Source organism: Cyclopterus lumpus, chromosome 1, assembly GCF_009769545.1.
Source record: "Cyclopterus lumpus isolate fCycLum1 chromosome 1, fCycLum1.pri, whole genome shotgun sequence".
In the NCBI taxonomy this organism is placed as follows: Eukaryota; Metazoa; Chordata; class Actinopteri; order Perciformes; family Cyclopteridae; genus Cyclopterus; species Cyclopterus lumpus.
The window spans coordinates 35,001-60,988 of NC_046966.1; the positions used below are offsets into that span (position 1 = coordinate 35,001).

At 41.2% G+C, this 25,988-nt stretch overlaps 2 protein-coding genes across 4 annotated transcripts in view; both read right to left on the minus strand.

The window, feature by feature from the left end:
• The window catches only part of LOC117736868 (zinc finger protein 638-like), a 27,756-nt gene extending 16,339 nt beyond the window's left edge, over nt 1-11,417 (minus strand). For both annotated transcript variants that reach the window (XM_034542621.1, XM_034542539.1), the window contains exons 1-7: nt 11,305-11,417; nt 7,052-8,793; nt 4,579-4,640; nt 3,660-3,689; nt 2,916-3,112; nt 594-769; nt 1-33 (exon numbers count right to left, since the gene is read on the minus strand). The exon at nt 1-33 is cut by the window's left edge and continues 183 nt beyond it. In XM_034542621.1, the coding sequence (XP_034398512.1) occupies nt 1-33; nt 594-769; nt 2,916-3,112; nt 3,660-3,689; nt 4,579-4,640; nt 7,052-8,425 (1,872 nt within the window). In that variant the 5' untranslated portion in view covers nt 8,426-8,793; nt 11,305-11,417. The remainder of the gene's footprint in view (nt 34-593; nt 770-2,915; nt 3,113-3,659; nt 3,690-4,578; nt 4,641-7,051; nt 8,794-11,304) is intronic.
• A 5,022-nt stretch (nt 11,418-16,439) lies between these two features.
• On the minus strand, nt 16,440-22,561 carry naf1 (nuclear assembly factor 1 homolog (S. cerevisiae)). Of its 2 annotated transcripts, none has more exons than XM_034543547.1 (9): nt 22,467-22,561; nt 21,642-21,883; nt 21,398-21,533; nt 20,410-20,503; nt 20,197-20,279; nt 19,928-20,088; nt 19,783-19,834; nt 18,459-18,546; nt 16,440-18,355 (listed from the first exon to the last, which is right to left on the minus strand). In XM_034543547.1, exons 2-9 carry the CDS (start codon nt 21,881-21,883, stop codon nt 18,006-18,008), a joined length of 1,206 nt encoding a protein of 401 aa, XP_034399438.1. In that variant the 5' UTR covers nt 22,467-22,561; the 3' UTR covers nt 16,440-18,005. The 2 variants fall into 2 exon arrangements, with proteins under 2 accessions (XP_034399438.1, XP_034399427.1); XM_034543536.1 differs by lacking the exon at nt 22,467-22,561 and adding an exon at nt 22,131-22,359.
• Nucleotides 22,562-25,988: the final 3,427 nt, after the last annotated feature.

The window sequence follows — 25,988 nt, forward strand, 5'->3', positions numbered from 1 at the left end:
CCTCTTCTTCTTGGGTGGTGGGAGCTTGGCAGACTAGAAAGCAACAGCATAGGGATTTAGGTTAGTTTTAGGAGAGCACCAGTTTGAGACAACCAGAAGCCAGATTTCAACACTTTAATCAAGTCTGCTGTGCACTGTGTCTATTGTTGTCTGGTTGAGTTTATTGTTGTTTGTAATCATTTTTGGTGGAAAATGAGTTTCACCACTGGGGATTAATCAAGTGGTCTAATCTAATATATAATCATATCAGTAATAGTCCAATGATAGTTTACAGATACGTCAGTCACCAACACATTCTCACTGCCATTAAGCTACTTTATGAACACGGTCGACTTCAGAGGCTTTTGTTGTTTTACCAGACACATATTTAGGATAAAAGTGCTTAATATAGAACATGAAAGAGTTTACTATTAGTACAGTACAAACAGTCTAACTTGCTCAGGACAAAATAAATAGTTCTAATCGTTCCGTATGAGCTACCCTCCTTCTCATGTATTATTCTAAATTAGCTGAGAACTTTTGTCCAAGTTTGGAGCAAAACAGTTCTTCTGTGTTGAGCTTTGTCCAACCAGCAGTTCATCAGCAGCACTTGCCGTCCTCGTCGTCTTGGTTCCAGGCTTGGTCCCACTCTTGATAGTTTTGGTGAATGACTGTAGTGGTCCATGTTTGGAGCTATGAACTCCCTTAGACGAGGATGGATGTCGGCTGGCTCCAGTGGAGAACTTGTTTACATCGTGAGGACGCGTCACACCACTTCGAAAAGAACCTCCTGTAGACATGCCATGAATCATACGGAGGACAGGGGGACAAACAGGAATGGTTAAGGAGATATTCACGAATACAATTTAAAAAAAGTGTAAGAAATGTATACACATTTGTGTACAATTTAAACATTTCAATTGACCTTTTGTTCCTCAAAAATCTTGACATTAGTAGTAGTAGTTTTAAAGTGCAAGCTACGGGATTGGTAGCATTTTGATTTGCTCAAGGAGACATGACTCCTCTATATGTTTACATGGATGATGTTTGATGTCATAAGAATGCTCTAAATGTAAATATGCAGCTCCTTTAAATATTTAAGCTGCTAAGAGCTAGCGAGGAAGTGAAACTGGTCATTATTCTCAAATATCCATTTCAAATTAGTGTGAAAAGAAATCTCCATCTAACAACTGGATTGATTCAAGTGTCTTGACAAAAACGACATCCACAAGATTATGTGTGAACACATCATGATAGTGTTCAAATTGACCAACGTTAGCAGTTAGCTCTGTTATTCAGGACTGTGACTAAACTCCACTGTGCCGCTGAAATAATAAATTGTCCAGAATCGGTGTTGCCAATCAGCTGAAAACCGGTCGATCGGCAGCCAATCGATCAGTGCATCTCTAACTTGAATGCAAGTAGGTGGAACAACCTCTCTTCATTCCCTGCATGAAGAAAACACTGAAGTACATTAACATATTTAATATACTGCTCATTTGTGCATATCATTCTGCTATCTACTAGTCAAAATGTGCATTAAGAAACAATACCACTGCATTCTGAAGGCAATAAGGCTTACAACAAATGATGGATTAGATAACAAAACCAATTTCAAGACATTTCTAAATCCACTAAATAGTCAAGTTCACTGGTTCACATCATACCTCAACGATCGCCAACAATTCGTGCAACTAAGGAACCACAAGTCTGGGTGTTCAAGTGGTTCACTGGGAGTGCCCCAGGGGTCAGTCTTGGGTCCCCTTCTTTTCACCATTTACCTCCTCCCCCTGGGCACACTCCTCCGTCACCATGGGGTCCATTTTCACTGCTACGCCGATGACACACAGGTCTACATCTCCTCTAAACCGACCGCTGCCATCCCTCCTACCTCCCTCATCACCTGCCTTGATGACATCCAGAGCTGGATGAGCAGGAACTTCCTAAAGCTAAACGGAAATAAAACTGAGGCCCTGCTCATCGGCTCCAAATCCATCATTACCAAATCCCAACACACCCCAGCTCCGCCCATCATCGTCGACGGATTCCCTGTACCCTTCTCCCCCCAAGTCAAGAGCCTCGGCGTCACTCTGATCAGCACCCTTTCATTTTGCACCCCATATTCAAAACATCACCCGGACTGCATTCTTTTACCTCCGCAACATCTCCCGACTCCGCCCATCACTGACCCAGTCCAGCACCGAAATCCTGGTCCACTCATTTGTCACATCCCGCATCGACTACTGCAATGCCCTCCTCACCGGACTCTCCACCAAACTCAACGACAGACTGCAAATCATTCAGAACTCGGCCGCCCGGATCATCACCTGTACCAAATCATCGGACCACATCACTCCTGTACTCATCCAACTTCACTGGCTCCCTGTACAATACCGCATCGACTAGAAAAACCTTCTCTCCACAATCTAGCCCCCACTTACCTCTACGACCTCCTCCAGGAATACACTCCCTCCCGCTCATCCTCTTCTGGACTGCTAACCACCCCCACGTCACGCCTCAGTACCATGGGTGCCCGAGCCTTCAGCTGCTCAGCACCCAGGCTCTGGAACTCCCTCCCCCCACACATAAGACAATCAGACTCCATCACATCATTCAAGTCTCAACTCAAAACTCACCTGTTCAAACTGGCATACTCTTTATAACTGGACCCTGTGCACTTCACTTGTTTTTATGTTGATGTTCTGTTTTAATGTTGTTCCTATCTTTCATGCTTTTATCCTGTTTTATTGTAAGGTGACCTTGGGTGACTTGAAAGGCGCCTCCAAATAAAATGTATTATTATTATTATTAAGTACTACTTCCATCCTAACTTTGTGCTTGAATACCTGTTACAATTTAAATGATTCATATTAAGATCATTGTCATTCCTTAAATAAACTCTACATTTCCCCACTTCTATCTAGCATGTTCTCTACCTGTGTAATGTTGGTGGTGAGGTTGATTGTGAGGAGAGTAGGGCCCCGTGTGCAGCCTATTGAGATGGGGGCCCACTCTATGTTTGCTGCGAGGAGGACTCGGGGTAGGAGAACCAGAGAGGGATTGACACACAGAGTGGGATGGAGAGTGAGTCTTGGGATCCAACAGAGCCCGGCTGCCATATCGTCCGCTCCGACTGGACAAAAGACAGCAATCATTAGCAGAGGTAGTAACCAGTGAGGTTACAGTGGATCGTGACAAGTAGAAGTCGAAAGGGTTTTGTTCTTTTTCATTTTGTGCTGACTGAGCAACATGGCTGGTTAATATTTCAAGATTCTAAACCCTGTGGTGAATACATCTAGATGTGTATACAAGTGCCCATATTCAGAAATAACAAGCCGGTCTGGAAAAAAAGTTGGTACTGACTCAAGTACAGACTACTAGGTAGTGAATAAACTGTGTTGAAACAGGAGAAGGATATTCAGATCAGTTTGTTCTTGATATTTGTGGTTCTAAAACATGGACATCGACTGCATTTTCTACATTTACACTCCATGTAGTCTAATGGTATACAAGTTATCTGAAATAACGAATAGAACCACTTTCAAATAGATACTGAGCCGTAAGATCTGCGTCAGATTGGCTGAATGTGCATTCAAGTCATTTGAAGTGTGTGGGACACGCCTAACGACTGGCTGCTGGTCACAGCTAAAAACAGAAACAAGAACTGGAGTCCAACTGACCTTGGTAGATTTGGTTTCCAGCCAGGGTACCTTCAGAGACACACACAAACACTTGTTAGAATGTCATTCAACACATTCTCCTCCTAAACTCGTATTTGAAAAGAATTATCAACTGCAATTATATGCATCAACAAGAAGCTGTACGATTTAAACTCTCGTTTAATAATATACTGTGTACGATCAAATGATTGCTTGTAGTACCAGGCACTACCAAAAATGGATTTATACATCTTTAATTAGGTTATTATGCTTGCCACTTTTTGAAAACTAAATGCAGAATATTATCTCAGTAACTATGGTAAAATGCGGAAGCTATACTGGAGATGAAGGACTTCGGCAGGTAATATAAACATCCTCTTGAGGGATGCCAGTTGTGAAAGCTAGTTACATTAACTGGTAACTAAACAATTCATTTTTAGGATTTAAAATAACGCTTTCCCTTTTTTCCAGCTAAATGCAGCTTTAATTAATAAATGTCTCGTCATTAAATTAATTTTCTTTTGGCTTTGCTGAAATTTATTGCCGCATTTTAATCATATCACATGTTCTTTGATCGTCCATCAACTGTTATCAGCTGATATTCTCCAAAAATAGTTTGATTGGTCCATAGAAAGGCCAATCAGATGATGGCTCATACACTTTGAATTAATATGTTTTCAATTCTCCTTTTTCCTCAGTGCTCTTTAATATGCTCCACACACACATGCTCCGCCGGACTCTGGGTGTGTCAGTGTGTGTTTCCAGCTATTTCACATATGCAACATACCCGGCACCGCAGATGTCCTGTCTGAACAGCTCAATTGGTTAACATGTCAAATTAAATTATAGATCATGGAATAACCTGTAGACGGACATGGGTAACCAGTCAAAATGTTCCCAGCAGTCAGCAGAGTTAACTGTCGACAGCCCTGGTACTCACTTGTTGCGCAAGTCTCTGCAGGCAGCAGTGTGGTTGACGGTGTTAATATGTTCAACCCAGTCCTGAAGAAAAATGACAAACGGGAGGGAAGATATCACAATCTGACAACAAATAGAAACAATCCCAGACAAAGTCCCATTTCACATGTATGAAGATATATAAAGTGAGCAAATCACAGCAATCAAACAACTTACTTAACTACAGTGAACAACTAAAGTACTGGGCTTCCTGGTCTCTTTTTTTTTTTTTTACATGGTAAAAACCCTGAACTAACAGTTGAGGCCCAGTTATTTGAACTCAATTCATATCATGTTCAAAGTACAAGCAGAAAGACCAAACAATGTTTAATCTTGTTCTTGACTCTCAGATCAATTGTGTGCTCACTTTCTGTATTTATTTTACTTTTCATTATTTTCAGTGCGACTATCATTTCATCTTAATTGGCATACTACATACCATTGACAGAAAATAAACGTTACATTAACATAATAATTAATGCTCCCAGGCCTGAAGAGGACAAATCATTTATAGCACCAATATCTACTCATCCACCAATCTGTTGTCTACACAATATATGAAACTCCTGTCGAAGCCTGTACTTTTTATTGCCTAAGAAAATTGTATTCAAAATTAAATGAAATAAATTCCCTATGTTCAACAAGTTGAACGTGTCTGCATTACCTCAAATAAACCACAGGGTTTTAGAAGCTTGCAGTCATTTAAAAAAAAAAAAAAAAGCAATGCACATTCTGCGAGATCATTACATGCAATATAATTGATTGATGATTAATGAATTATATATTCATCAGGCTACAACCCTTATTTTGCCATTAATTACATTTTTGTAGATTTGGTACAACATTTATTATGACAAAAAGGAATCTTTTAATGAGACAATGTAAGCTAAAAAGAAATGAAATTGCACTGCTTTTGTCCAAATATACCAGGATCTTCAAAAATCCAACACTTAAGGTCAAGAAAGATTAGGACAGTCCCACTCAACTACAAGTATAACACCGAGGCAGAGTACAAGCCACTTAAACACGTTGTGATTCCCTCTTAATCAATAACACCATTTGAGAACATGAGAAACTCCACTCCAAAGCCAGAGAACAGAGCACTGGCTTTTCCCAGCGAGCAAAGGAGTTTATTCAACAACCTATTACTGTTGAACAAAGAAAACATTTCTATTGGTAGTGCTTTGATCAGTTTATACCAACTTTTTTAATTTACTGTCAAAACAAAATGTATTGATAATTGGATCTAGTAGACATTCTCCCTGAACATTACTAGATGTGTAACCATGCAGCTTAAGTATAAAAGGTTCAGATTTACAGTAACATTTGAACCTAACTGTCCTTTATAACAGATTACCTGGACTCTTGATAAGTACACCCTTAACATTTAATGTGAAATACCATCTTACTGACAACTGGATGCATTTCACGATTAAAGGGGTAGTTATAGGAAAACGTTTTTTTCCCTAATGAACTGGTTAAAGGATCTGGATTGTTTGAAAATTTGTGGTTGGAATTTTTCACCTTACACTTTATACAATAAATACAGTGTTTTCTTCATTGTACATTTCCTGGAAACTGTAGACAAGTCTGGTTAAGCATTAATATGTTGTCATTAATGCTGGAATCATTTAGGTTTACTTAATCTCATTAAATGAACGAGCAAAACAGCCATAGCACCTTTTTCTCTGCATATACCTATGGTGGTTTTATAAAAAGTGTAATAGACGTGCACATGAAACCTCTAAAAGAAGTTCCAAATGTGTATCTTTTCACACTTCACCAGTCAAGGAAGCATAGTGCTACAAAACATGTTTGGCGGCTCAAAAAAAAAAAGAAAAGAAAAAAAGATGGGCCCCCGGGACACTTTAGTAGTTTAAAGTCTTATTTTTACTTCACCAGACAGTTGTCTTTTGAAAAACATGGCTTACCCACAGTTACACACAGACTTTTTCTTAATGTAACAATTACATCATTGTTCAGTTAAGGACATAAGTGAAATTAAGGGATTAATAGAATAATAGATGCCATTTCAGCAGAAATTAGCAGTGCTGCATCTGAAGACACTTCATTACTGATTATAGCTTTCAGCCAAAAAGAGACACGTGTAGTTATGACTGATGAGTACAAATAATGCTTTCAAATTAAACTAGAGTATAGTTACATAGTTAGGGTTCAATACTCAAAACAATGGGTTTTGGTGGTAAGAAGTTAGCTGGATCATTTAGAGCAGGGTCAAAGTCTGAGACTGTGGGCCTCCCCTCAGAAAAAGCTTGGTATAAGCTGCTTACTTCCTTACTGACACCCTGCCACCCACAACTAACTCTAACCCTCCCACTCACATCAGAATACACTCGTATCTCAACAACTGCCTGGTGAAGAAAGGCTGCCGTCTAGAATTTAACATGTGATGGTATTCCTTTCAGACATTGGTACGAGGTCATGTTGGCACTCACCTTTTCCTGATCACACTGTGTGTGGCACAGGGAGCAGGTATGGGGATACACCTTTGGAGACACAGCTGAGAAATCACTTATCATGGTGGGGGTCGGTAACTTCTTGCTGCTGCTGTGTGGTCTTGAGCCAGACGAAGAGGAGAGAGACCGTCTCAAGGAAGCTTCGCTCTTGGCTTCAGATGGCGGCCTAGGTTTGGGTCCGTCACGCCTGTAGTCCCGGTCCAGATTACGAGATTTGGACGATGGTGGAAATTCTCTCCCAGGTGACCCACTGCTCTTGCGATGGTTGCTACTCGTCCTGCGATAGTCCCGGTCTCCGTGCTTGCTTGAATCACTGCGTTCCAAATTAACCTGCCGCCTTTCAGCTTTATCCAACTTTGGATTTGATGAGGAGGACGAGGATGGGTACATTTTTACTGTCCTTTCATTGGAGAGCCGCTCTCTTTTGAAAGTCTCTCTGGTCCTAGTCTCGTCCTTTGCCCGACTTGCATGACCATAGTCAATGACTTTACCTGCAGTCTGTGTAACAGTAAGAAGGCTGGGTACTTCTGGTGTACGTGAACGTGTCAACGGTGAAGCGCGGGAAAGAGGCAGCGGCATATCATGGATGCTGCGTGAGAACGAGGAGGAGGAAGTGGAGGTCACCGTTTTCTGGTTGCCTGACTTATTGATCTGGATGTCACGGAGTATAAATGGTAAAGTGTCTGGAGTTAGCTGATCATCAGGGTAGTGACTCAGCACTTCTAGATCCTCATTTGAAAGTCCAAAGCTAGCCAAGATGCTTCCTGCACTCTCGGGTGTGTACAAAGCCTGGCCATCCGCACTTCCGCCACTTCCGCCAGCATGGGGGTGCCGTGCTTGGGGTGCTGTTGACTCACATACAGGGGCTGTCCAGCTTGGGATGCTTGTTCCAGCATGGGTGCTCTGTGGCTGCTGTTGCGGCCCCTGTTGTCGTTGGGACTGGTGGCTAGCATTAGGTGGAGGACTGGCAAACAGCTTAGATGGAGGTTGATAGCTTGACCAGTCTACTCCTTGCTGGTGGCCAGGCTGATTATCAGAGGTGAGTGTTATTGGGTTAGAGCAGTAGCTTCCATGTTGACTGATCCCAGAACCAGAGCCTTGATTCTGGTGTTGGTTCGGTCGGTTCATGTGGTCAATGAGGCGGTGATCCATGTCTCTAGCACCCCGGATAGACAGGGCAGACTCTATTTCATCAGGAAGCTGGGTAGGACGAGGAAACTGGAAACCCATCACCTGCGACAGCATATTAGAGGGAGGACGATTCTGATGCTGATTTGGAGGTTGCTGATGAGGTGGCCTAGGCCCATTAGAGAAAGGCGGTGGTCCTTGTTGCTGGGAGTGGTGGTGGTACATGGCAACAGAGACTTGTGTTTCTGGAAGCTTTTCCGTTTGTGTCCACGTGAAGCCCAACAGATGAAACCTGCTGTCTATTGAAAAGACTCAGGAGGCCCAGGTGAGGCGGTAATGCCACTGCAAATCCGTTGTTGTTGTGCCACTGGTGTCCAATAGTTATGGTCACTAGTGTAGCAAGCTGCTGGAGAGCAATCTGCGTCTGAGTCTCAATCTGACCCAATCGGAGAGCTGTCACTGCAGCAGCACCAGGCACTGGTCCAAATATGAAATGGGTCCCTTTGATGCTGTTGGCAATGGAGAATGTTGCACTGGGCTCCAAACGAAGGGTAGGCGCAAGGTGCAAATTACTGTTGGTGTGCACAGCGAGGCTGTGAGGTGGAAAGCAGAAATATACTATTACAGACGAACAAGCTTTTGTTTTTCATTTCAAAAGTAGCTTTTAGATGAAGTCCTTTTCACCACGCACTTTTTAAACAACAAGCTCGCTCAGTCCTCATCTTGTTTGTGGTTTCTTTCCTTTAAAATGTGTCAAAGTACTGTGAAATCACCTCAAGATTTTTCTTGTAGTCCCACAGTGCTTTACTTTTAGGACGGGAAAGCAAAGCAACATTATGCAACACAGACAATAAAGTTTTAACCTACAGGGACACTAGCACAAAGCCCCAAGGCTCTGGGTCTTATATAAATAATAAATATAACCCTGCTTTGCATGTTCAACATTAGAACACAGTGGACTTTGTCCAAACATGGCAAAGGCCTCTTTGCCAAAAATGTTCGCAGCAGAACAGAACAATTCAACACATTTTTTCCTGAATATTTCCTGCAGGCTACATAGATTATTGCAATGTCTACAAATTGTAAAGCACACTTACCATGTCCTGGAACAAATTAAAAATAAACACATTGTGAACGGCAGAGAACTTTACTTTGCAAACTCTAATGTTAAAGTGGTGAAAAATAACTTAACACTTTGAACTGTGTTTGACATATTAAATATGTTTTACAAGACCTAAAAAAAAAAAGTCTACTGAAGATTGGCTTAACTGTATATCAGAGATACTCAACTTTTTCAAAATGACCGGAGGCCTATGGGCCGTGAGTTAAGTACCATCGATGTATGTATTTGCATAACGTTTTGGACACAAGTTATCAGACATGACAGCCCATGTGAGCTATAGTTTATATTTGGTATTGGTATTCATCCTCTCTTATTTTCAATACCTTGTGCCTAAGCCCAACTTGATCTAAATGGTTTTCCACATTAAACAAGGCTGACCAAACTCTCTTTACATTAATATATTTTTTAGCAATAGTCTGACTCATGACATAGACCCAGGCAGGGGCATATTAGTCTCCGATGTCCTCTTGTTACATGTGATGTCATAAACCTACCAAAATATGAGTTGGTGTGCCCAATCAATTTAGTCAGTCTTTGAGGACAAGTTTCCTTTTAACAGACCAAGCCAAGCCAGCTTTGACCAAATATCAGCTTTTAAGAAAAAGATACACTTGCATGTTGTGAAACTCAGAGACAAAGTGAAGATGATGTTGCCATAGTCATATCAGTTTGGTTATAATGCATTTCACAGCTACTTCACACAATGTTTTATTAAAAGTAGAGTAACATAAGCTGTCTGGAGGAATGACTGCACTGAGTTGGACTTTTTCAGTCCCAATACCTGGGCTTTGTGTATCTGCTGATCACCAACATTAAGCTTAACTTAAACATTGGTTTCCTAACTTTATAAAACGAAATGTATCAAATAAATACAGAAATGTAATGAATAGTAATTTCTTAAAATATTGGTATTCAACACCAGATCGACTTATTTCACCGATACACGATCCAGCTATTTGAGTCCTGTCGGACCATTATCCAACATCAGTATGGGTGCATCGGAGTAGAAAGGTACCACACAATTGTATATTTCAACAGCAAAAAGCAGTTGAAGCAACAACATCCACGCCTGTGCATTTCTCTTCACTATAAAACAAGAATGTTACTGACTTCTCCCAATGCTTTATCATGTGTTAATGCAACCATTGCCCCCATCTGCACTAACCAAACAGGCAGACAGGTGCATTCGTGGTCTTGATAAGCAGACAGGTATATTTAGAGCATTGTATGCACACGTTAGTCCCTGGCTGCACACTTGAGGTCAGAAAAATAAACTCAAGTCAGGGGTTAGGGTTAGTTCTCAAATGTGGTTTCTGTTCCAACATAGGGCATAAGGGGTGTCTTATTGTGGCATCCAGTCTCATTCTGTGTTTCATCGAATCCCAGAAATGGCTCAGCAGTGCTACTCAAAGACGGCGTTAAAGAGGCTACGGCTTGGAAACGGGTGTTTGGTTAGTAGGGAACCCTGCGGGGTCACTTTAACGGACCTATTGCCTCTCAAGGTTTCTCCTCTCTCACGTGTACTTGCGTGTATTTGTAATTCTAACAGTATTCGGGTACAATTAAGCGACCGTTCTTATGTCCATGTACAAGTCAGGTACCGTTACTGCGTTTACAGCTGCATGTCGGGTATTCATGTTCAGGGTGTCTGAACCCAGCGCAAGGCTTGGATTAAAACTCGCTCAAACCAGCTACACGCAGACCTACAGCCGAACGAATCCATAAACCACATATATGTATGCATCTGCTCACACTATCATAGAATAAAAGCCGCATTTGATCAGATAACTATGAATGTAAACCGGGAAATACAGGGCCACCGGACATAGACCCAGACATATCAGCCATTTTGGGTGTTTTCACGACGTAACGTTAGCTGGCTGGTTAACGTTAGCTACCAAGAGGAACGCATAGCAATAGCTCCGTTACGTTTAAAGAACACTCGAGCTATTTCTGACCGCATAACACATTCAATTAATACCTTTCACCGATGTGAGTCTCTGTTGTTACCGGAACGTCTTAATTCCTTTTCAGCCCGCAGTCTTTAGTATCATGCTGTGCTCCAACATTATGGACAAGCAGATACTCTTCCGCCCTCAGTTTTTCAGAATAAAACACCATCCTCAACACATGAAACTGTTGAACAAAACAGAACATAACATTACATTTATGTACTATTCAAAAAACACTTATATATATATATATATATATATATATATATATATATATATATATAGGTGTTTATATATAGGTGTTTTTTTCAACAAGTTGCCCCCATTGCACAAAGTGGTGCAATGGGAGCGTCTGGTGGCCGAAAGCCCGGCCACCAGACGCTCGCCGACGAGCTCCCCTCCTGGGTCTGGCTCCGGGAGGGTGCCCCGGTTTCCCTTGTCCGGGCAAGGTAGCTTCAGTCCGTGGGCTGCTTATCATCAGGGTTTATTGAACCGCTCTTAGTCTGGGCTCTCCCCCGAGACCTGTTTGCCTTGGGAGACCCTATCAGGGGCTGATGCCCCGGACAACATAGCTCCCAGGATCACTGAGCCACTCAAACTCCTCCACCACGTTAAGGTGGCGATTCATAGGAGGAGGGGTTTTATATTGTTGAACAAAATGTAAACATCTCTTAAGCTTGTGTAAACCACATACCTTTTTTTTTTATAGACATCCAACCAGAAACACATTTAAAAATCACATTGACTTTGAGACGAGTGGACCATTTCCAGCTTTTTGGACTCATTCCTGCAGCACTCTATAGTTCTCTCAGCACCCTATCATTCAGATTAGGCCTGTGACTTGTTCATTAAAATTGTATATGTTCAAACAAGGGACACAAACTAAGTATTTGATATGCCAGCCAAAGATTTGAACGAATGTTTCTTTAATCACAACTCAACACTCTTGCCGATGTACCTTCGAAACCCCGAATTGTTGACGTTGTGCCATTCCTCAATTCTTCAGGTCTGTTTTGGAGTAATATGGGTGGTTTGGTGTATAGGAAAATAATAAAGTTGGATATAGTCTGATATTGGAGACATAGATGAGCTAGGTGGTCACCTAGGCAACACCAGCTGCAGGTGTGTCAAAGAAGAAGAATTATTCTGCAATTCATTTCAGATGTCCAGTCCAATGCACACCTTAAATTCATCATGAACTGCTGGACGTTGCATTCCATTTGATCACACAGAACCAATAAGTCCAGGCATTTTCTCATAGGTATCAACCATAAATCCAGATTTTTTATCCTGGAATGACAGCTTTCAAAAGTACCACACTGTTAAAACACTTACCACGACCGGTTAATTCACAAAATATTTAAAAACAAAATAGTCAATGTTGCACCAATGACATATGTGTCATTGGTGCAACAATGCCTCAGTATGCAACCTTAAAAGCAATGGTTGCAATCTGCCATGAAACAAAAAAGAAGAAACCTTCGACACTGGCAGGGAGAAGTGGCTCCCCCTGCAGTCCTGGGGGTGGACCGGAGTAAAGGAGCATACGCTGCTCTAATACAGATGCACATTAGCCAGAGAAAGGCATAATTCTAGCCTGTCTGTCAACTACGACGGAGTATTAGTGCCACTGTTAGAAAAACACAATAATGTAATGTAATGTATGTAATTGTCGAACATTAAGTCATAATATTACGAGAAACAAAGTTTTTATCTGTCGAGATTTGAGTCACTGTGGAATAGGTTACTGCAAGACATGTGCATGCTTTCCTAGCATTATCTTGGCATTTCTTGACAGCCCACAGGCGACTGTAGACTACACTTATTATGACTAGTTAAATGTTGTCAAAAGGAATGCAGAACTTGTTCAGGTACATTACAACTATTTTCTTGAAACATTATGACTTTATTCTCATGAAATTACAACTTCTTCTCTAAATATTACTCTTGCACATTTAAAGGTTGAAGACAAAAAAGAGGATGGCAAATTAATTCATGCCTATGTGTGTGTTGACTCAGCAGAGAGAACATTAAATGGAAAAATTAATCTACAAGAGAATATATATTTAAAAGGAGAGTTTTACTGTATTATATATTATATTTTTTATTTGTTACCTGAATTGTATGTTCTCCTTCACATGAATAACAACATTTCCACCATAAAGGTGTGCATAAGAATTTGCCAGAATGCAGCAATTGAAGTATCAGGAGAGACTTTAGAGATTTGGTCCAAACAAAGTATGTTTTGTACTATCTGGACCTTGAGTCTGAAATAGAGGTTTGAATGATTGAAATAGCCAACTGGAGGTACAGGAAATGTGTTTTCAGTTCATGAAAGTCATGTTTTGATCGTCCAAAAATGCATTATTCAGCATTCAGTCCACCTTTTTCATATTTAGAAAAATGATATATAAAGCCAAGATTGCGATGGCCAAAATGTTGAATCCGAGGCTTCAAAACGGCAGTCCACTAACCAAAGAGTGACAGCACCGTTACTATGTGCACTTCTTGAATAAGACATTTTTAGGTAATCAAAAAGGTTATAATTAAATATAATGAAGTGGAAACACACTGTGAAAGGGTTAAAGATGTATATGAAAACACTGACAACTCCCAGACCAGATAACGCAATGATAGCAACCTGTCAATCACAGTAGCCCCGCCCTAAAGCATCCCCTGCCTTATGGTCTGTTTGACTCTAAATTACCATAATTTACTAAATGAACATCATGCTGTATTGAAGAAGACTTGAAACTAGAGATTGAGACCATAAACTCATCTTTACAATGTTTACTGAGGGAATAAATCAAGAGAGGTTTAGAGTTAGGGTTAGGAGTGACTTCTATACAACCGGAGTCGGCCCCTGGTGGACATTGCAGCTTTAGGGGCGTGTGTCCATATAACATTTCTTTTTGAGAAAACTGCACTCGGCATCTTTTTCCAGAGCGCACCTAATTTTCCGTGCTCTCGCTCGGAGTGCTGCAAGTTGCAAAATCTCAGAGCTTTTCAGAAAATGCTCGGGTGATATGCTTACCAGCACCCTACGGACGTTTCTTTGCTAATAAAAGACGCTGTATGAACATGGGCCTTAACACACTTCTGCATTGGCTTTACCTTTCAGAACTGATCCAGATCCAGATCAAATGTCAATATCTTCCGTTAGATTCAGGTAGAAGCTATGAGATGTAAATGTCCCTGCTGTGACCCTGTAGTGGAAATCATCACTCCACTCAGACAAAGCCAATCATAAGCATTATCTGACACTGGGTCACTGAGGTGACATTAGCATCCCTGCTTCTTTAAGTGATACATATGTTTAACTACTGAAGACAAACACTGTGTGTGTGTGTGTGTGAGAGAGAGATAATGTAAAAACATGATGACAAGCAATTCAATTCAATTCAGTTTATTTTGTATAGCCCAATATCACAAATTACAAATTATCCTCAGAGGGCTTTACAATCTGTACACATACGACATCCCTGACCTTTGACCTCGCATCGAATCAGGAAAAACTCCCCAAAAATAACCTTTCACAGGGAAAAAAGGGAAGAAACCTTCAGGAGAGCAACAGAGGAGGATCCCTCTCCCCGGATGGACAGATGAATAGATGTCATGTGTACAGAATGAACAGCATTTACAAAGTTACATAAACGCATTACATGAATATGACAATGTATGAATGGAACTCCAATCCATGAAACAGAAGGAGGTAGAGAGGAGGGGGGGCGGGGCATCAGCAGGGCCAATGCGGGAGGCCGGCTCACCAGGCATCAGACACCTCCAGGTCCAATGGACCCTATGAGACGTGAAGTCACAACGACTCCGGGGAGGAAGCAGAGTTAATAAGGTGCAATGGAGAGATGTAAATTCATCCATAAGGAGAGGCCCATGGGATAAATCTGAAAGATGACAGCTGTCTACACTAAATGAAAAAGTATTCTTCTCTGAAAGAACATGGAAATGATACAGCGGAACACCACAAACTTTTTTTTGCAATAAGTAAAATAACTCTTTTTAATTGTGTTCATTCTTGCCCAAAGTAATTGTATCATTATTTGTAGTGATTTTACTTGGAATCATTTTTACTCCATGATTTCCCACAAAATCAATTTTTTTGAGGGGACTTGATCTCTTCATATCAGTTTATATCATAATCATTAATGCAACTTGATGTTGTTAAATTGTGATTCTCAAAAAACCATGGACACGTGTGAGATAAGAAATGCATGAGAACTTGAATTTTAAAGATTAAATCCCTTTTGCCAAATATGTTGATTTATTTGTTATATTTTACTCGGACGGTACCTTTAACTGACCCGAGTTTTTATAATAACCTCCATCAGGGGCAGACCTTGGAGATCCTTTGGTTTCTTTTAACCGTTTCCTCCTGTTGGCCTTCTTTTGTCTGCTCCAATGCTCTTTTTAAACCCTTTTAATAATTTATTTGATTGTTATCCCAATGTAATCTTTTAAAGGTTTGTTTATGATAGGTGGACTTTTAGATACATGTTCCCCTTGTGCCTGTGCCCCCCACTTGGAGGTCACATCCCCTACCAAAACTAACACTAATCCCTTAACCCAAAATAAAACCAGAGATGTTTACTTTCTCTTGGGATATTGAGGGATCTCGTTAATTCAGAAAAACAGAGATTTGTTTCCATGTTTCTCATAATTCTGAGATAATCTAATTCTATCCTCCATATACAGTATATATGTGGAAGTCCATGATTAATTACTTGGTTTTGGATTCTTCTCTGTCGCAGCATCTTCAATTTCAGGTTTGGGGAATTGCTGGTACTCACCAACTTCAAAGTTGATGACTAGACGTAAGGAACACAGCCATTTGAAAGTGTTTGGTGTCTGATGTTGTGCAGCACTCTGGACAGCCCTTCCTGTTTGTCACTGGCCCTCCTAATATATATATATATATATATATATATATATATATATATATATATATATATATATATATATATATATATATATATATATATATATATATATATATATATATATATATATATATATATATATATATATATATATATATATATATATATATATATATATATATATATATATATGTTGGTTCTTTGAATATATTATATAATATTTTCAGATTTCATTCCTTAAAAAAAAAAAAAAAAAAGGATCTTTAAAATGTTTTGCAAAATATTCACCCTTTTATTCAGTTTGGTCTTTCCATATTCCAGTTTGACTCTCCGTCCTGTGGAGAAAAGGTTGTGGAAGAGACGCGACTACAGCGGCAACTTTACACGACCGGGTTACAGACATGTGGGGTCGTCAGTCATTTATTTTCATTAATGACGCAGCTCAGTAAATGGGGAAAACAATTACACGTAGAGCGCATTCTGGTACAAAAATATATACAATATCACACGAGTGAAAATAAATCAGCTGATTATTTTCAATCAACGCCACAGAAAATGAACTCCTAAACCATTTAGCTGCAACTGAACATCGTTCAGACCGTGAACCAACATGACTGGGACACAAAGTCAGATACATTCAAAGAAAGCAGCCCGAGTGTAGAATTCAACAGGAGAATGTTGTGTATCATTTAGACATTCAATGTATGTCTTTGAGTGTAACATCTACAGGACAACCCCATACATCAGGGCTCCTCCTTTCAGGCTGGAGCTGATCCCAGCTGACGTATACGCAGTTCGTAAACAGTGATGGTGGCCATGCGGGTCTGAATGCAAAGGAAGAACATGCAGAAAGGTCCTAACCAGCTGATTTGAACCACTGCACTGCCCAAACACCCATTATGGAATAAGAACATCACAATCTGTGCCTGCTTTTCAATTATGTGTGTGTTCTGGGCTACGGTAGAAACATGGAGGTGCGACAATTATTCATAATTTCAGGTGATTATACACCCATGATAGCATGTAGCGATCTGTAATCCCTACCTCACGACCTATCCTGCTACCTCCCGACACCCCCCCGTCCCTGTCACAGGCGCACCTCCGTCGGCAACCAATCCACGCTGTGCACCTTTGTCACAGAAAAGAGTGAAAAAAGCGGAAATGCGGGGCGGCGCAAAAATAGTGATTATTCTCCTCTATACTTGAGGCCTGTGTGCGGTTGACTTTAAAGGACAAATAACGACTCCAACCCTGAAGAAACATTGTTAGGCACCGACCTAGCTGGCACCCCAAGCAATCGTCAGTACCGTTACAAGCATAGTTCTGAATATGTTACTTTAACTTCTGCGAATAAACCCCCCAAAATCACTTTTATATGTTCTTCTTATGAAAGTCCAGCTAGCTCATTAAAATCAAAATCATAAAAGAATCAGAAAGCCACTGACAATTGGTTTTGTGTCCGTTTAGATCAAAGTTATTTTCCTCCAGTTGAGTAAGAAAAGAAAAAACTATGAACTTGTGTTTAGTGGGAAAATCAAAACAAGCATGTCATATACACATACGGTAAAGACTCTTCAGGATGTCGAGTTGGTAAACAAATGGTTGTGGGAACAATTACATAACTAATAGTTTTTACATGATGTGTGTGGTGACAGCACATCACTGAGCTGTCCCATTGTTATAATTTCATACTGTGTGATCGTAAAGCCTCATGAACACAGTTAACCAGTACGCCAGTGGTTGATCCACATGATGGAGGATTCTTCCAGTCTGACATCATTTTAACAAGATGACCCAAATCCCCAGCAGGAGCTCTGGTAGTGTGTACATGTGCATCACTGAGGAGGGGGAGGGGGTGGAGGAGGGAGGTCAGAGAAGGGGACAGAGTTATGTGGCCAGAGAGGATAGGAGAAAGACGGGTTGAAAAATGAGGGAGGGGGGGGGGGATACAGAGGGAAGTTGGGTGGGGGGAAAAAGTGGGACGGTGGAGGAGGGTAAGGGCAGGGAGGGGGGAGGTACATTGGATGGACATTAGTGTGTCTGGGTGGAGTGGGGCTATGGCTGAACAGTGGGTGTTGATTCCTCGAGTTCTGGTGCCTGAGCGGAGGTCCTGCGTGTCTTGGTGGGAAACCCCTCACATTACGCTGCTGCAGTGAGGTGTTCTGGGTAACGTGGACAGGATTATCTGGAGGGAGGAAAAACATCCGGTGAGTAAAATGTATTAATGTAACCACTTTCAGCTAGTGACACCATGAAGCCAAACACACTTCCTGTCTGTGTACACTTACCTGCATTGTTACTGTCCCTCTTCTTCCTAGAGTTTTTCATTTTCTTCTTAGCGTCATGTTCCTTCTCATCATCACTGTAATCTAAAGCCTGGAAATGGAGAGCAAGTCTCATGATAAACAAAACTGAGCAATCATTTGGAGTGCCGTGGAAACGCTACATGAGAAGTTCACAAAGTCAAACACTACCACACTAAATCTGTATTACTTCATCCTGACAGTAGTACATGAGGCAGATAATCAGTAGTTTCTCTGCCTGCTCCTAGCACGATTGGTGGCATCTGCAGGATTCTGACATGGTCAAAGAAAAGCAACCAATCAGCGGTGAGGACTCTCTAAACGTAGTTTATACTCGCTGTCGTGAAGCCGACGCAACGCTTAAAAAGGCTAATCTCGGATCGTTTGGAACTATGTGCACGTACCACGCGTGACCAGAACCTTTCAGACGATACGGTCACAGATAGTTCCCTGACCAAAGCACTACTTACACGGAGGAGGATTTCACAAAGGCCAAAATGCTTATGAAACCGGACGTCTTAAAAAGATCTACATTTGAGTAAATATTTTGCAGCCAAATTAAATTGTCTACAGGGAAACAACCCTTTGATTAAAAAGCTTTTAATACTTGACTTCTGTCTTTACAGGTCTTGTATAAAGGGAATAAAGTAGTTCATGAATATAAGATATGAGTTAACAGCTCATGAGTTAAGTACAATTCTTCCTACGCTGGGACATGAGTGTATACTCTTTAGGCTCAATGCCACTTCAGCCTGCAGACGAGATGAAAGCCGCCCGGTCTCCCTCCGTCTGCAAGACACACGTCTAGCAGCTGGTTGTTCGCAAGCTGGTGTGCTAATTCCACTGTGCTAATTCCACTGTGCTAATTCCACTGTGCTAATTCCACTGTACTAATTCCACTGTACTAATTCCACTGTGCTTTCATGATACCCTGGTTACAGAAAATGTTACAGCAATGTCCCTTTGCATCAGTCCCCGAACGTAGGAGAACAATTGGCTGCGAGGAGAGCGCCCGGCAGCTCCGGAGTCAGACAAGTTAACTAGCCAGCCCGAGCGATGACACTGCGTTAAGAGATTCCTCAATTCTGATTGGTTGTCTTTCTTCAGGCATGGTGGAATCTTACAAATACCATGCGGAGCACTAGGGGGAGCCAAAGGAACCGGATTTCGTCCCAGATAACCTGTCTCATGTCCTACTGTTAGGATACAGTGACAGTTTCAGCAAATATGACAAACAGCAGTATTCATTAAAGTTAACTTCTGCAGCTTTAATCAACATGTTGGTTTTCATTGCCGGCTCTGTGCTTACCTCCATTGGCGGTTCTTGGTCGTTCTTCCAGGATGCATCAGATCCCCTAAAACTGAAGGAAAAGCATATTTAACAAAATAAATAACCAATCATGATATTTGTCTTACTTCAATGTGCTCCATATACTGTGTGTGCATGCACTTACACTTTGAGCTGTTGTGTGAGGATGTAACTTGTGTACTCTTTGATGTCCGGTGTGTAATAAACCGTCTGTCCCTCCGTCAGCCCCTTGCTGCTTATCTGGTCTACAGAGTTAAAACGCAAAATATAAAGCGGACTGGACACTGGACCAAATACCTCAAACACCTGCAACACAAACACAAGAATGTTACCATGTAGGAAGCAACAGGACGCAAACATACTGAGGACATAATAGATAAGTAAACAAGAGGTAAAGCCTCTGCTGGTCCTAACCTTGCCAAGAGCCAGCCTATCAGATGTAAAGATGATGCTGTCATCCGTCAGAGGGGGTGTGTCTTTCAGAGACTGGATCACAACTGCAGACATTTAAAAAAATGCACATTAAAGCCTTTACTTATATTATTATGAACATCAGAAAAACAGTTTTTCCAGGCTGTTAGAAAGTTGCAGTGTTACCGTAGCATGAATGTGTGTTTGTAGATTTACCAAGCTGCTGTATAATACTGGAGACCGTTCCGATAGGTTGCAGTTGTGCATCTTCTGGTAACGACACAGACAACTCCTCCACTGCTGGCAGCTCCTACACAAACACAGTGTCAGCTTTTGGTCTGAGGGGATAACCGGTCCATTTCACCGTAGGGTGTAGAACACAATGTGTACGATAAGTAGTCTCATAAGATGCTTGTGTATTCTGTGACTCCTTGTGGGGAGTGTCTCCTCTGAAGGAGTCCAGCACCACAGTGTCCTGCAGTGCTGGACTCCTTGCAAACACTGATGCAATGACACAAACAACAGCTGGCTTTGTGGGCCGATCCTGCATCGGTTTCAGATTAAACCTGTTCTACTTTCAACTGTAGTAAAAAGCTACCGCTGATGATTTTCAGTGTCAATAAGGCAGACTAGTCAATGAAAACTGCTCCACCTGCCATAACCATTTTCTGATCGCATATCATATTTTTTCTTTACAAACAAAGGATTCCAGGAAATCATATTCAAATATTGAATAGTAGGCCTAGATTACACAACACATTTTTGGGGGGAATTTTACGTTACGTCTGCTTCCCTGTTTTTTTTATACTGTATCAATCCTCAATACTTGGTAATGATCATCATCATAATAACAATAATAAGTATTGAAATCTGCCATCAAATATCTGGTCAGATTTACAACATTGCTTACTTTGATCATGTCGTTCTTGATTTAGACTATTATATTTTTTACTGTTAAGAAAATATTCAACATCCTTTTGTTGTGTGAGGAATGGTGTTTCATAGAAAAATATCTGAATACAGCCCCATCTGTAACCACTGGAAACCCACATCCTATACAGTGGGAAAGCAGGTGAAACAATGTGGGGCACACAGAAGACCCTCACAACACTCTTCGGTCCTCTTCAACATGGGGGGTGACAGGAACTCCAGCACACAGGAGCATCCTCTGTGGGACTCTTAGAACACGCAATCATAGACTGACCTCGAGCAGGACTTCATCTCTGGTTTTGATGGGGGCTGGTTGGCTGAAACCCTCGTCGTCATCATCCTCAAATACGCGGGCAGGGGGAGAAGAGGAGGATGAAGAAGATGAGGAAGAAGAAGACGAAGAGCTGTCACTGGGGACAGAGGAGGAAAAGCACTAGTCAGGTATGCATGTCTTTTCCTGCACTGGAACCAGAATGCTCAGTCCAACTACATCGCCAACAAGCCGCCTGTGTGAATACCTGTCCTCTTCCTCACAGTCCTGCGTCTCACACACACCGTCTGAAGAAAGCGCCACCGCTGTCGAGTCTGGATGCACATCTGCTTTTCCCTCTGGAGGGGTTTCTGTACTTGGCGATGCCTCCGTGTCAACGAGTGTTACGATGAGATTCTCTAGCTGCGATGTCACGGTAACATCCATCTCTTCCTCCTCCTTTTGCGCTGGTACAGTCTGTCCATCCTCCTCGGGGACATGTCCATCCATCTGAAGCAAACACGTTTAACATCCACGAGGTCAGTCTTCAGATAACACATGGCAATAAAGGATCCACAAAACAGCCTTTGGTTTGACTCCATGTCATCACTTCTTTGGATAGAAGGGCTCGGTTTAAAGGACCCGTTCAATGCTGGAGTTTGAACATACTTCACGATGTTAACGTGAAGCGTTCAGCTCCCGTTCCTAACAAGTACCAAAGGTACACTAAACAGTCTCCATGTATTTCAGAACTCACGTTGGTCAGCATTGAGGACAATGTAACCGTTACGTACAAAGTCACGCACCAGAAACACGGAGTTGACGAGCAGAATGAAACCAGAGTAGGAACTAAAACGAAAGAAACGATTAATAGTAACGTTAACGTGCGTCTGGTGCGTTAGCGTGCGACTGGTGCTAACGACATCCTCGTTAGCACCAGCTAACTAGCTAACAGGACTGACACCGTTGAACGTAACAGTTAAGTTACATAACTAAGTTCCGGTTGAACCCGCTGGCTTGGTGCCAGAGACTCCTCTCCACTGAGTTCCATAAACAACATTTAAAGTAACAATGACTTTGTTCAAAGGAGTACCTGTGTGTTGGTGCTGCTGAATCCGTGCTGCGATAAACCTCATGCATGAAACTCCTGGCCAGTAGCCCCATCACCATGAACCAAACTACTTCCGGTATCAGCCTTCAAAATGAAGGCTTCTTCAACGATTATTACAATGACTGCTAAACGAGCACAAAGTACAATAAAAACAAAACTGTACAATGACAAATTCTGCCAAGTAAAATGCATTAAATGTTGTCCTTTTTACTCCTAAACGCCTTCAGTAGGGGTAATTAGACATTTACAAAATCGCTTCTAAAGTTCATATCATATTTTAAATGTCTACACATTGCTAATTTATGGCAATCAATATATTTTTTAATTATGACAATATTTAATCGTTTTTTGCTATATTTCAGCGCCAAATTATTCCTAAAATTTATTCTGAAGGCAGAATTCTTTAATTGCGGAAGTCAAATTATTTCTCTCGGTGAGCTTGACGCAGCCAGCTCTCCAGGCCTACAACACGTGGAGCATGTTTTTCCTGGTGTGCGCACGACTGTTTATATATATATATATGACTGTTGGTCATATATATGGCTATTGGTCAGTTCACGGCTGTTTATATATATATATACACCATCGTTCAACATTCTGGGGTCACTTAGAAATGTCCTTATTTTTCAAAGAAAAGCACTGTTTTTTTCAATGAAGATAACATTAAATTAATCAGAAATACACACTATACATTGTTAATGTGGTAAATGACTAATCTAGGTGGAAACGTCTTGTTTTTAATATAATATCTACATAGGTGTATAGAGGCCCATTTCCAGCAACTATCACTCCGGTGTTCTAATGGTACATTGTGTTTGCTGATTGCCTTAGAAGACTAATGCAGAGCTGCCAACTTTTCAAAAAACCTTGGAGTGAGATTTTGTCGGGGGTGACCAACATTTTGCCGTGCACGCAGCCATACACGTTGGTGGCTCAAATATCAGGAAATTGGAATTAATTTGGCGTTGTACCCATGTTGTGCGCTGCATTCTGGTGGTTTGTGGGGCCCATAGTCGTTGATAGGGGCGGCCTACTGGAGATGGACAACATTGGTTACATTCTGTGAAGCAAAGACATGGTGGATTTTTGGGTGGTATGCTAAAGATGTGCCATATCTGAACTTATTCTGATTCATGTTCATCTGCTCATGACTTGCAGGGCCTTCTAGACTTGAGCTGAACATTCAACCAGAAAACTATTGTTGACTGTCTATGTACCACAATATAGCCTAATTAATAGACCTGTGTTTAAGATTTGACCAAGGTAGGTTGATTGACATTTTGATTACAATGGTATTCAACTAATTCTTAACTGAAACCTAACCTATATTGTTAATAATTGTATTCTTAAGAGCAAAAAAGCAATAAATGACAAAAGATTAGTTAGGGAGAAATATTTTTCATTATGAAACAAAAAAATGCAACAAATAAAGTGCTTAAACAGTAGCCTTTTTAACCAAAACAATGGTTCAACACAGAAATAAAAATGTAAAAAATGAGGTATCAGAGATCAGAATTTTTTACGATTTGTGGGCAAGGTTGTACTGGCCCGTGGCCTTCTTGCAGGCCTTGATGACCGCTGAGGGGGGCTCCCATCTGAAGCAGGGCTCCAGGTCGGCCATCTTTATGGCCATGATGGAGGACAGGGTGCCATCCAATGCCAGGCTATTTCTGGTCTTTGTTTTATTTAGTCCCACAACTGAAAACACCCTCTCAGCATCTGCATTTGAATGGGGCAACACCAGGACCAGCTTGGCGACGGCAGCAAGCCTCTGAAATTCTTTGGCTCCTGTCACCTATTGAAAATGAACCAAGACCAAAATGGAAAAACATACCATATTTTGTTTTCATTAATACTGTATACTGTAACAAACTTCAGATACAACATGCATAGTTTGCAGCATGTATGACACAATATATGCATGCATCAATAAAAGGAACAGATGTAGTCAAGCCACACCTGCTTATGTTGTGTTTCCTTGTTGCCATTCCAGCCCAGAAGCTGTCCATATCTGTCCATATCTCTCTCTGTCCTGTGTGTTGCTCCTCTGTCTGTAACCCTGTTGTTTCTATAAATTGTTTTGGCTGTTCTGACAGTGGCTGGTTCTTTAAATAATATAATAAATGTTGCTTTTGTCCTCGGCCTAGCAAAGGTCTTTTACGAGACATATTTGCTACCTTAAAGAATTAAAATGTTTTTTAATAACTATCCTCATTTACAAAAACATGCCTAATTCTATTGCACACATTTCCTGTCTTTATGTTAAATTCTTTGTAATACATCTTACATGTTCAAAGTGCTGTTTGGAAAACGATTGAGAGGGTCCTTTTCTTTGGCCTGTAAATAAAAAGATAAATGCTATGTGAGCAGCCTTAATGCTCAATGCTATGATGTTTTGAGCATGCAGTATACCAAGAGGTTAACAAGGTGCTCTCCTGCTGCTTGTTATGACAGCTGAGTTTACATTCACCACACAAAACACAACGAATAATTTCTTTCAAGATTTAAAGTTTAAGAGAGTTAACATACCTTAGTCTCTAAGTTTAAGAGAGTTAACATACCTTAGTCTCTAAGTTTAAAAGAGTTAACCTACCTTAGTCTCTAAGTTTAAGAGAGTTAACATACCTTAGTCTCTAAGTTTAAGAGAGTTAACATACCTTAGTCTCTGCTCCTCCAGAGTGTCTCTTTGAAAATCTTCTTCTGTTGCTTACTTCGGGACTCTTTGGGATAAATAGGATGTCTATGCAGCGAATAGGGTTACAGATGCGCTCCTTAGCGCCACCTATCGTCGGGGAGTTTGAAAAGGAACGAACGCGTCTCGGGGACAGACCTCCCACTCTGCCCAAAATCAGAATTTTTTTTTGCCGTGAGAAATTGGTTGTGTGGCGTGAGTGCGTGTGAAAACATGCAAATGTGTGTGTCACACGGCGAAACCGTGAGAGTTGGCAGCTCTGCTAATGGATGATTAGAAAATCCTTGAAAACCCTTGTGCAATTATGTTAGCACAGCTGAAAACAGTTATGCTAGTGAGAGAAGCTATAAAACTCGCCTTCCTGTGAGCTAGTTGAGTATCTGGAGCATCACATTTGTGGGTTCGATTATACTCTCAAAATGGCTAGAAAAAGAGAACTTTCATATGAAACTCGCCAGTCTATTCTTGTTCTTAGAAATGAAGGCTATTCCATGCGAGAAATTGCGAAGAAACTGAAAGTTTCCTACAACGGTGTGTACTACTCCCTTCAGAGAACACCACAAACGGGCTCTAACCAGAGTAGAAAGAGAAGTGGGAGGCCCCGGTGCACAACTCAGCAAGAAGACAAGTATATTAAATTCTCTAGTTTGAGAAATAGACGCCTCACAGGTCCTCAACTGGCAGCTTCTTTAAATGGTACCCGCATGTGTCAACGTCTACAGTGAAGAGGCAACTCCGGGATGCTGGCCTTCTAGGCAGAGTGGCAAAGAAAAAGCCATATCTGAGACTGGCCAATAAAAAAAAAAGATTGA

Coding starts and splice junctions, on each gene's coding strand:
- naf1 (XM_034543536.1), bottom strand. Junction 18,547..19,782: donor ACCAAGAACCGCCAATGGAG/GTAAGCACAGAG, acceptor CTCCATTTCCAG/GCTTTAGATTACAGTGATGA. Junction 18,356..18,458: donor GAGGGACAGTAACAATGCAG/GTAAGTGTACAC, acceptor TCCTCCCTCCAG/ATAATCCTGTCCACGTTACC.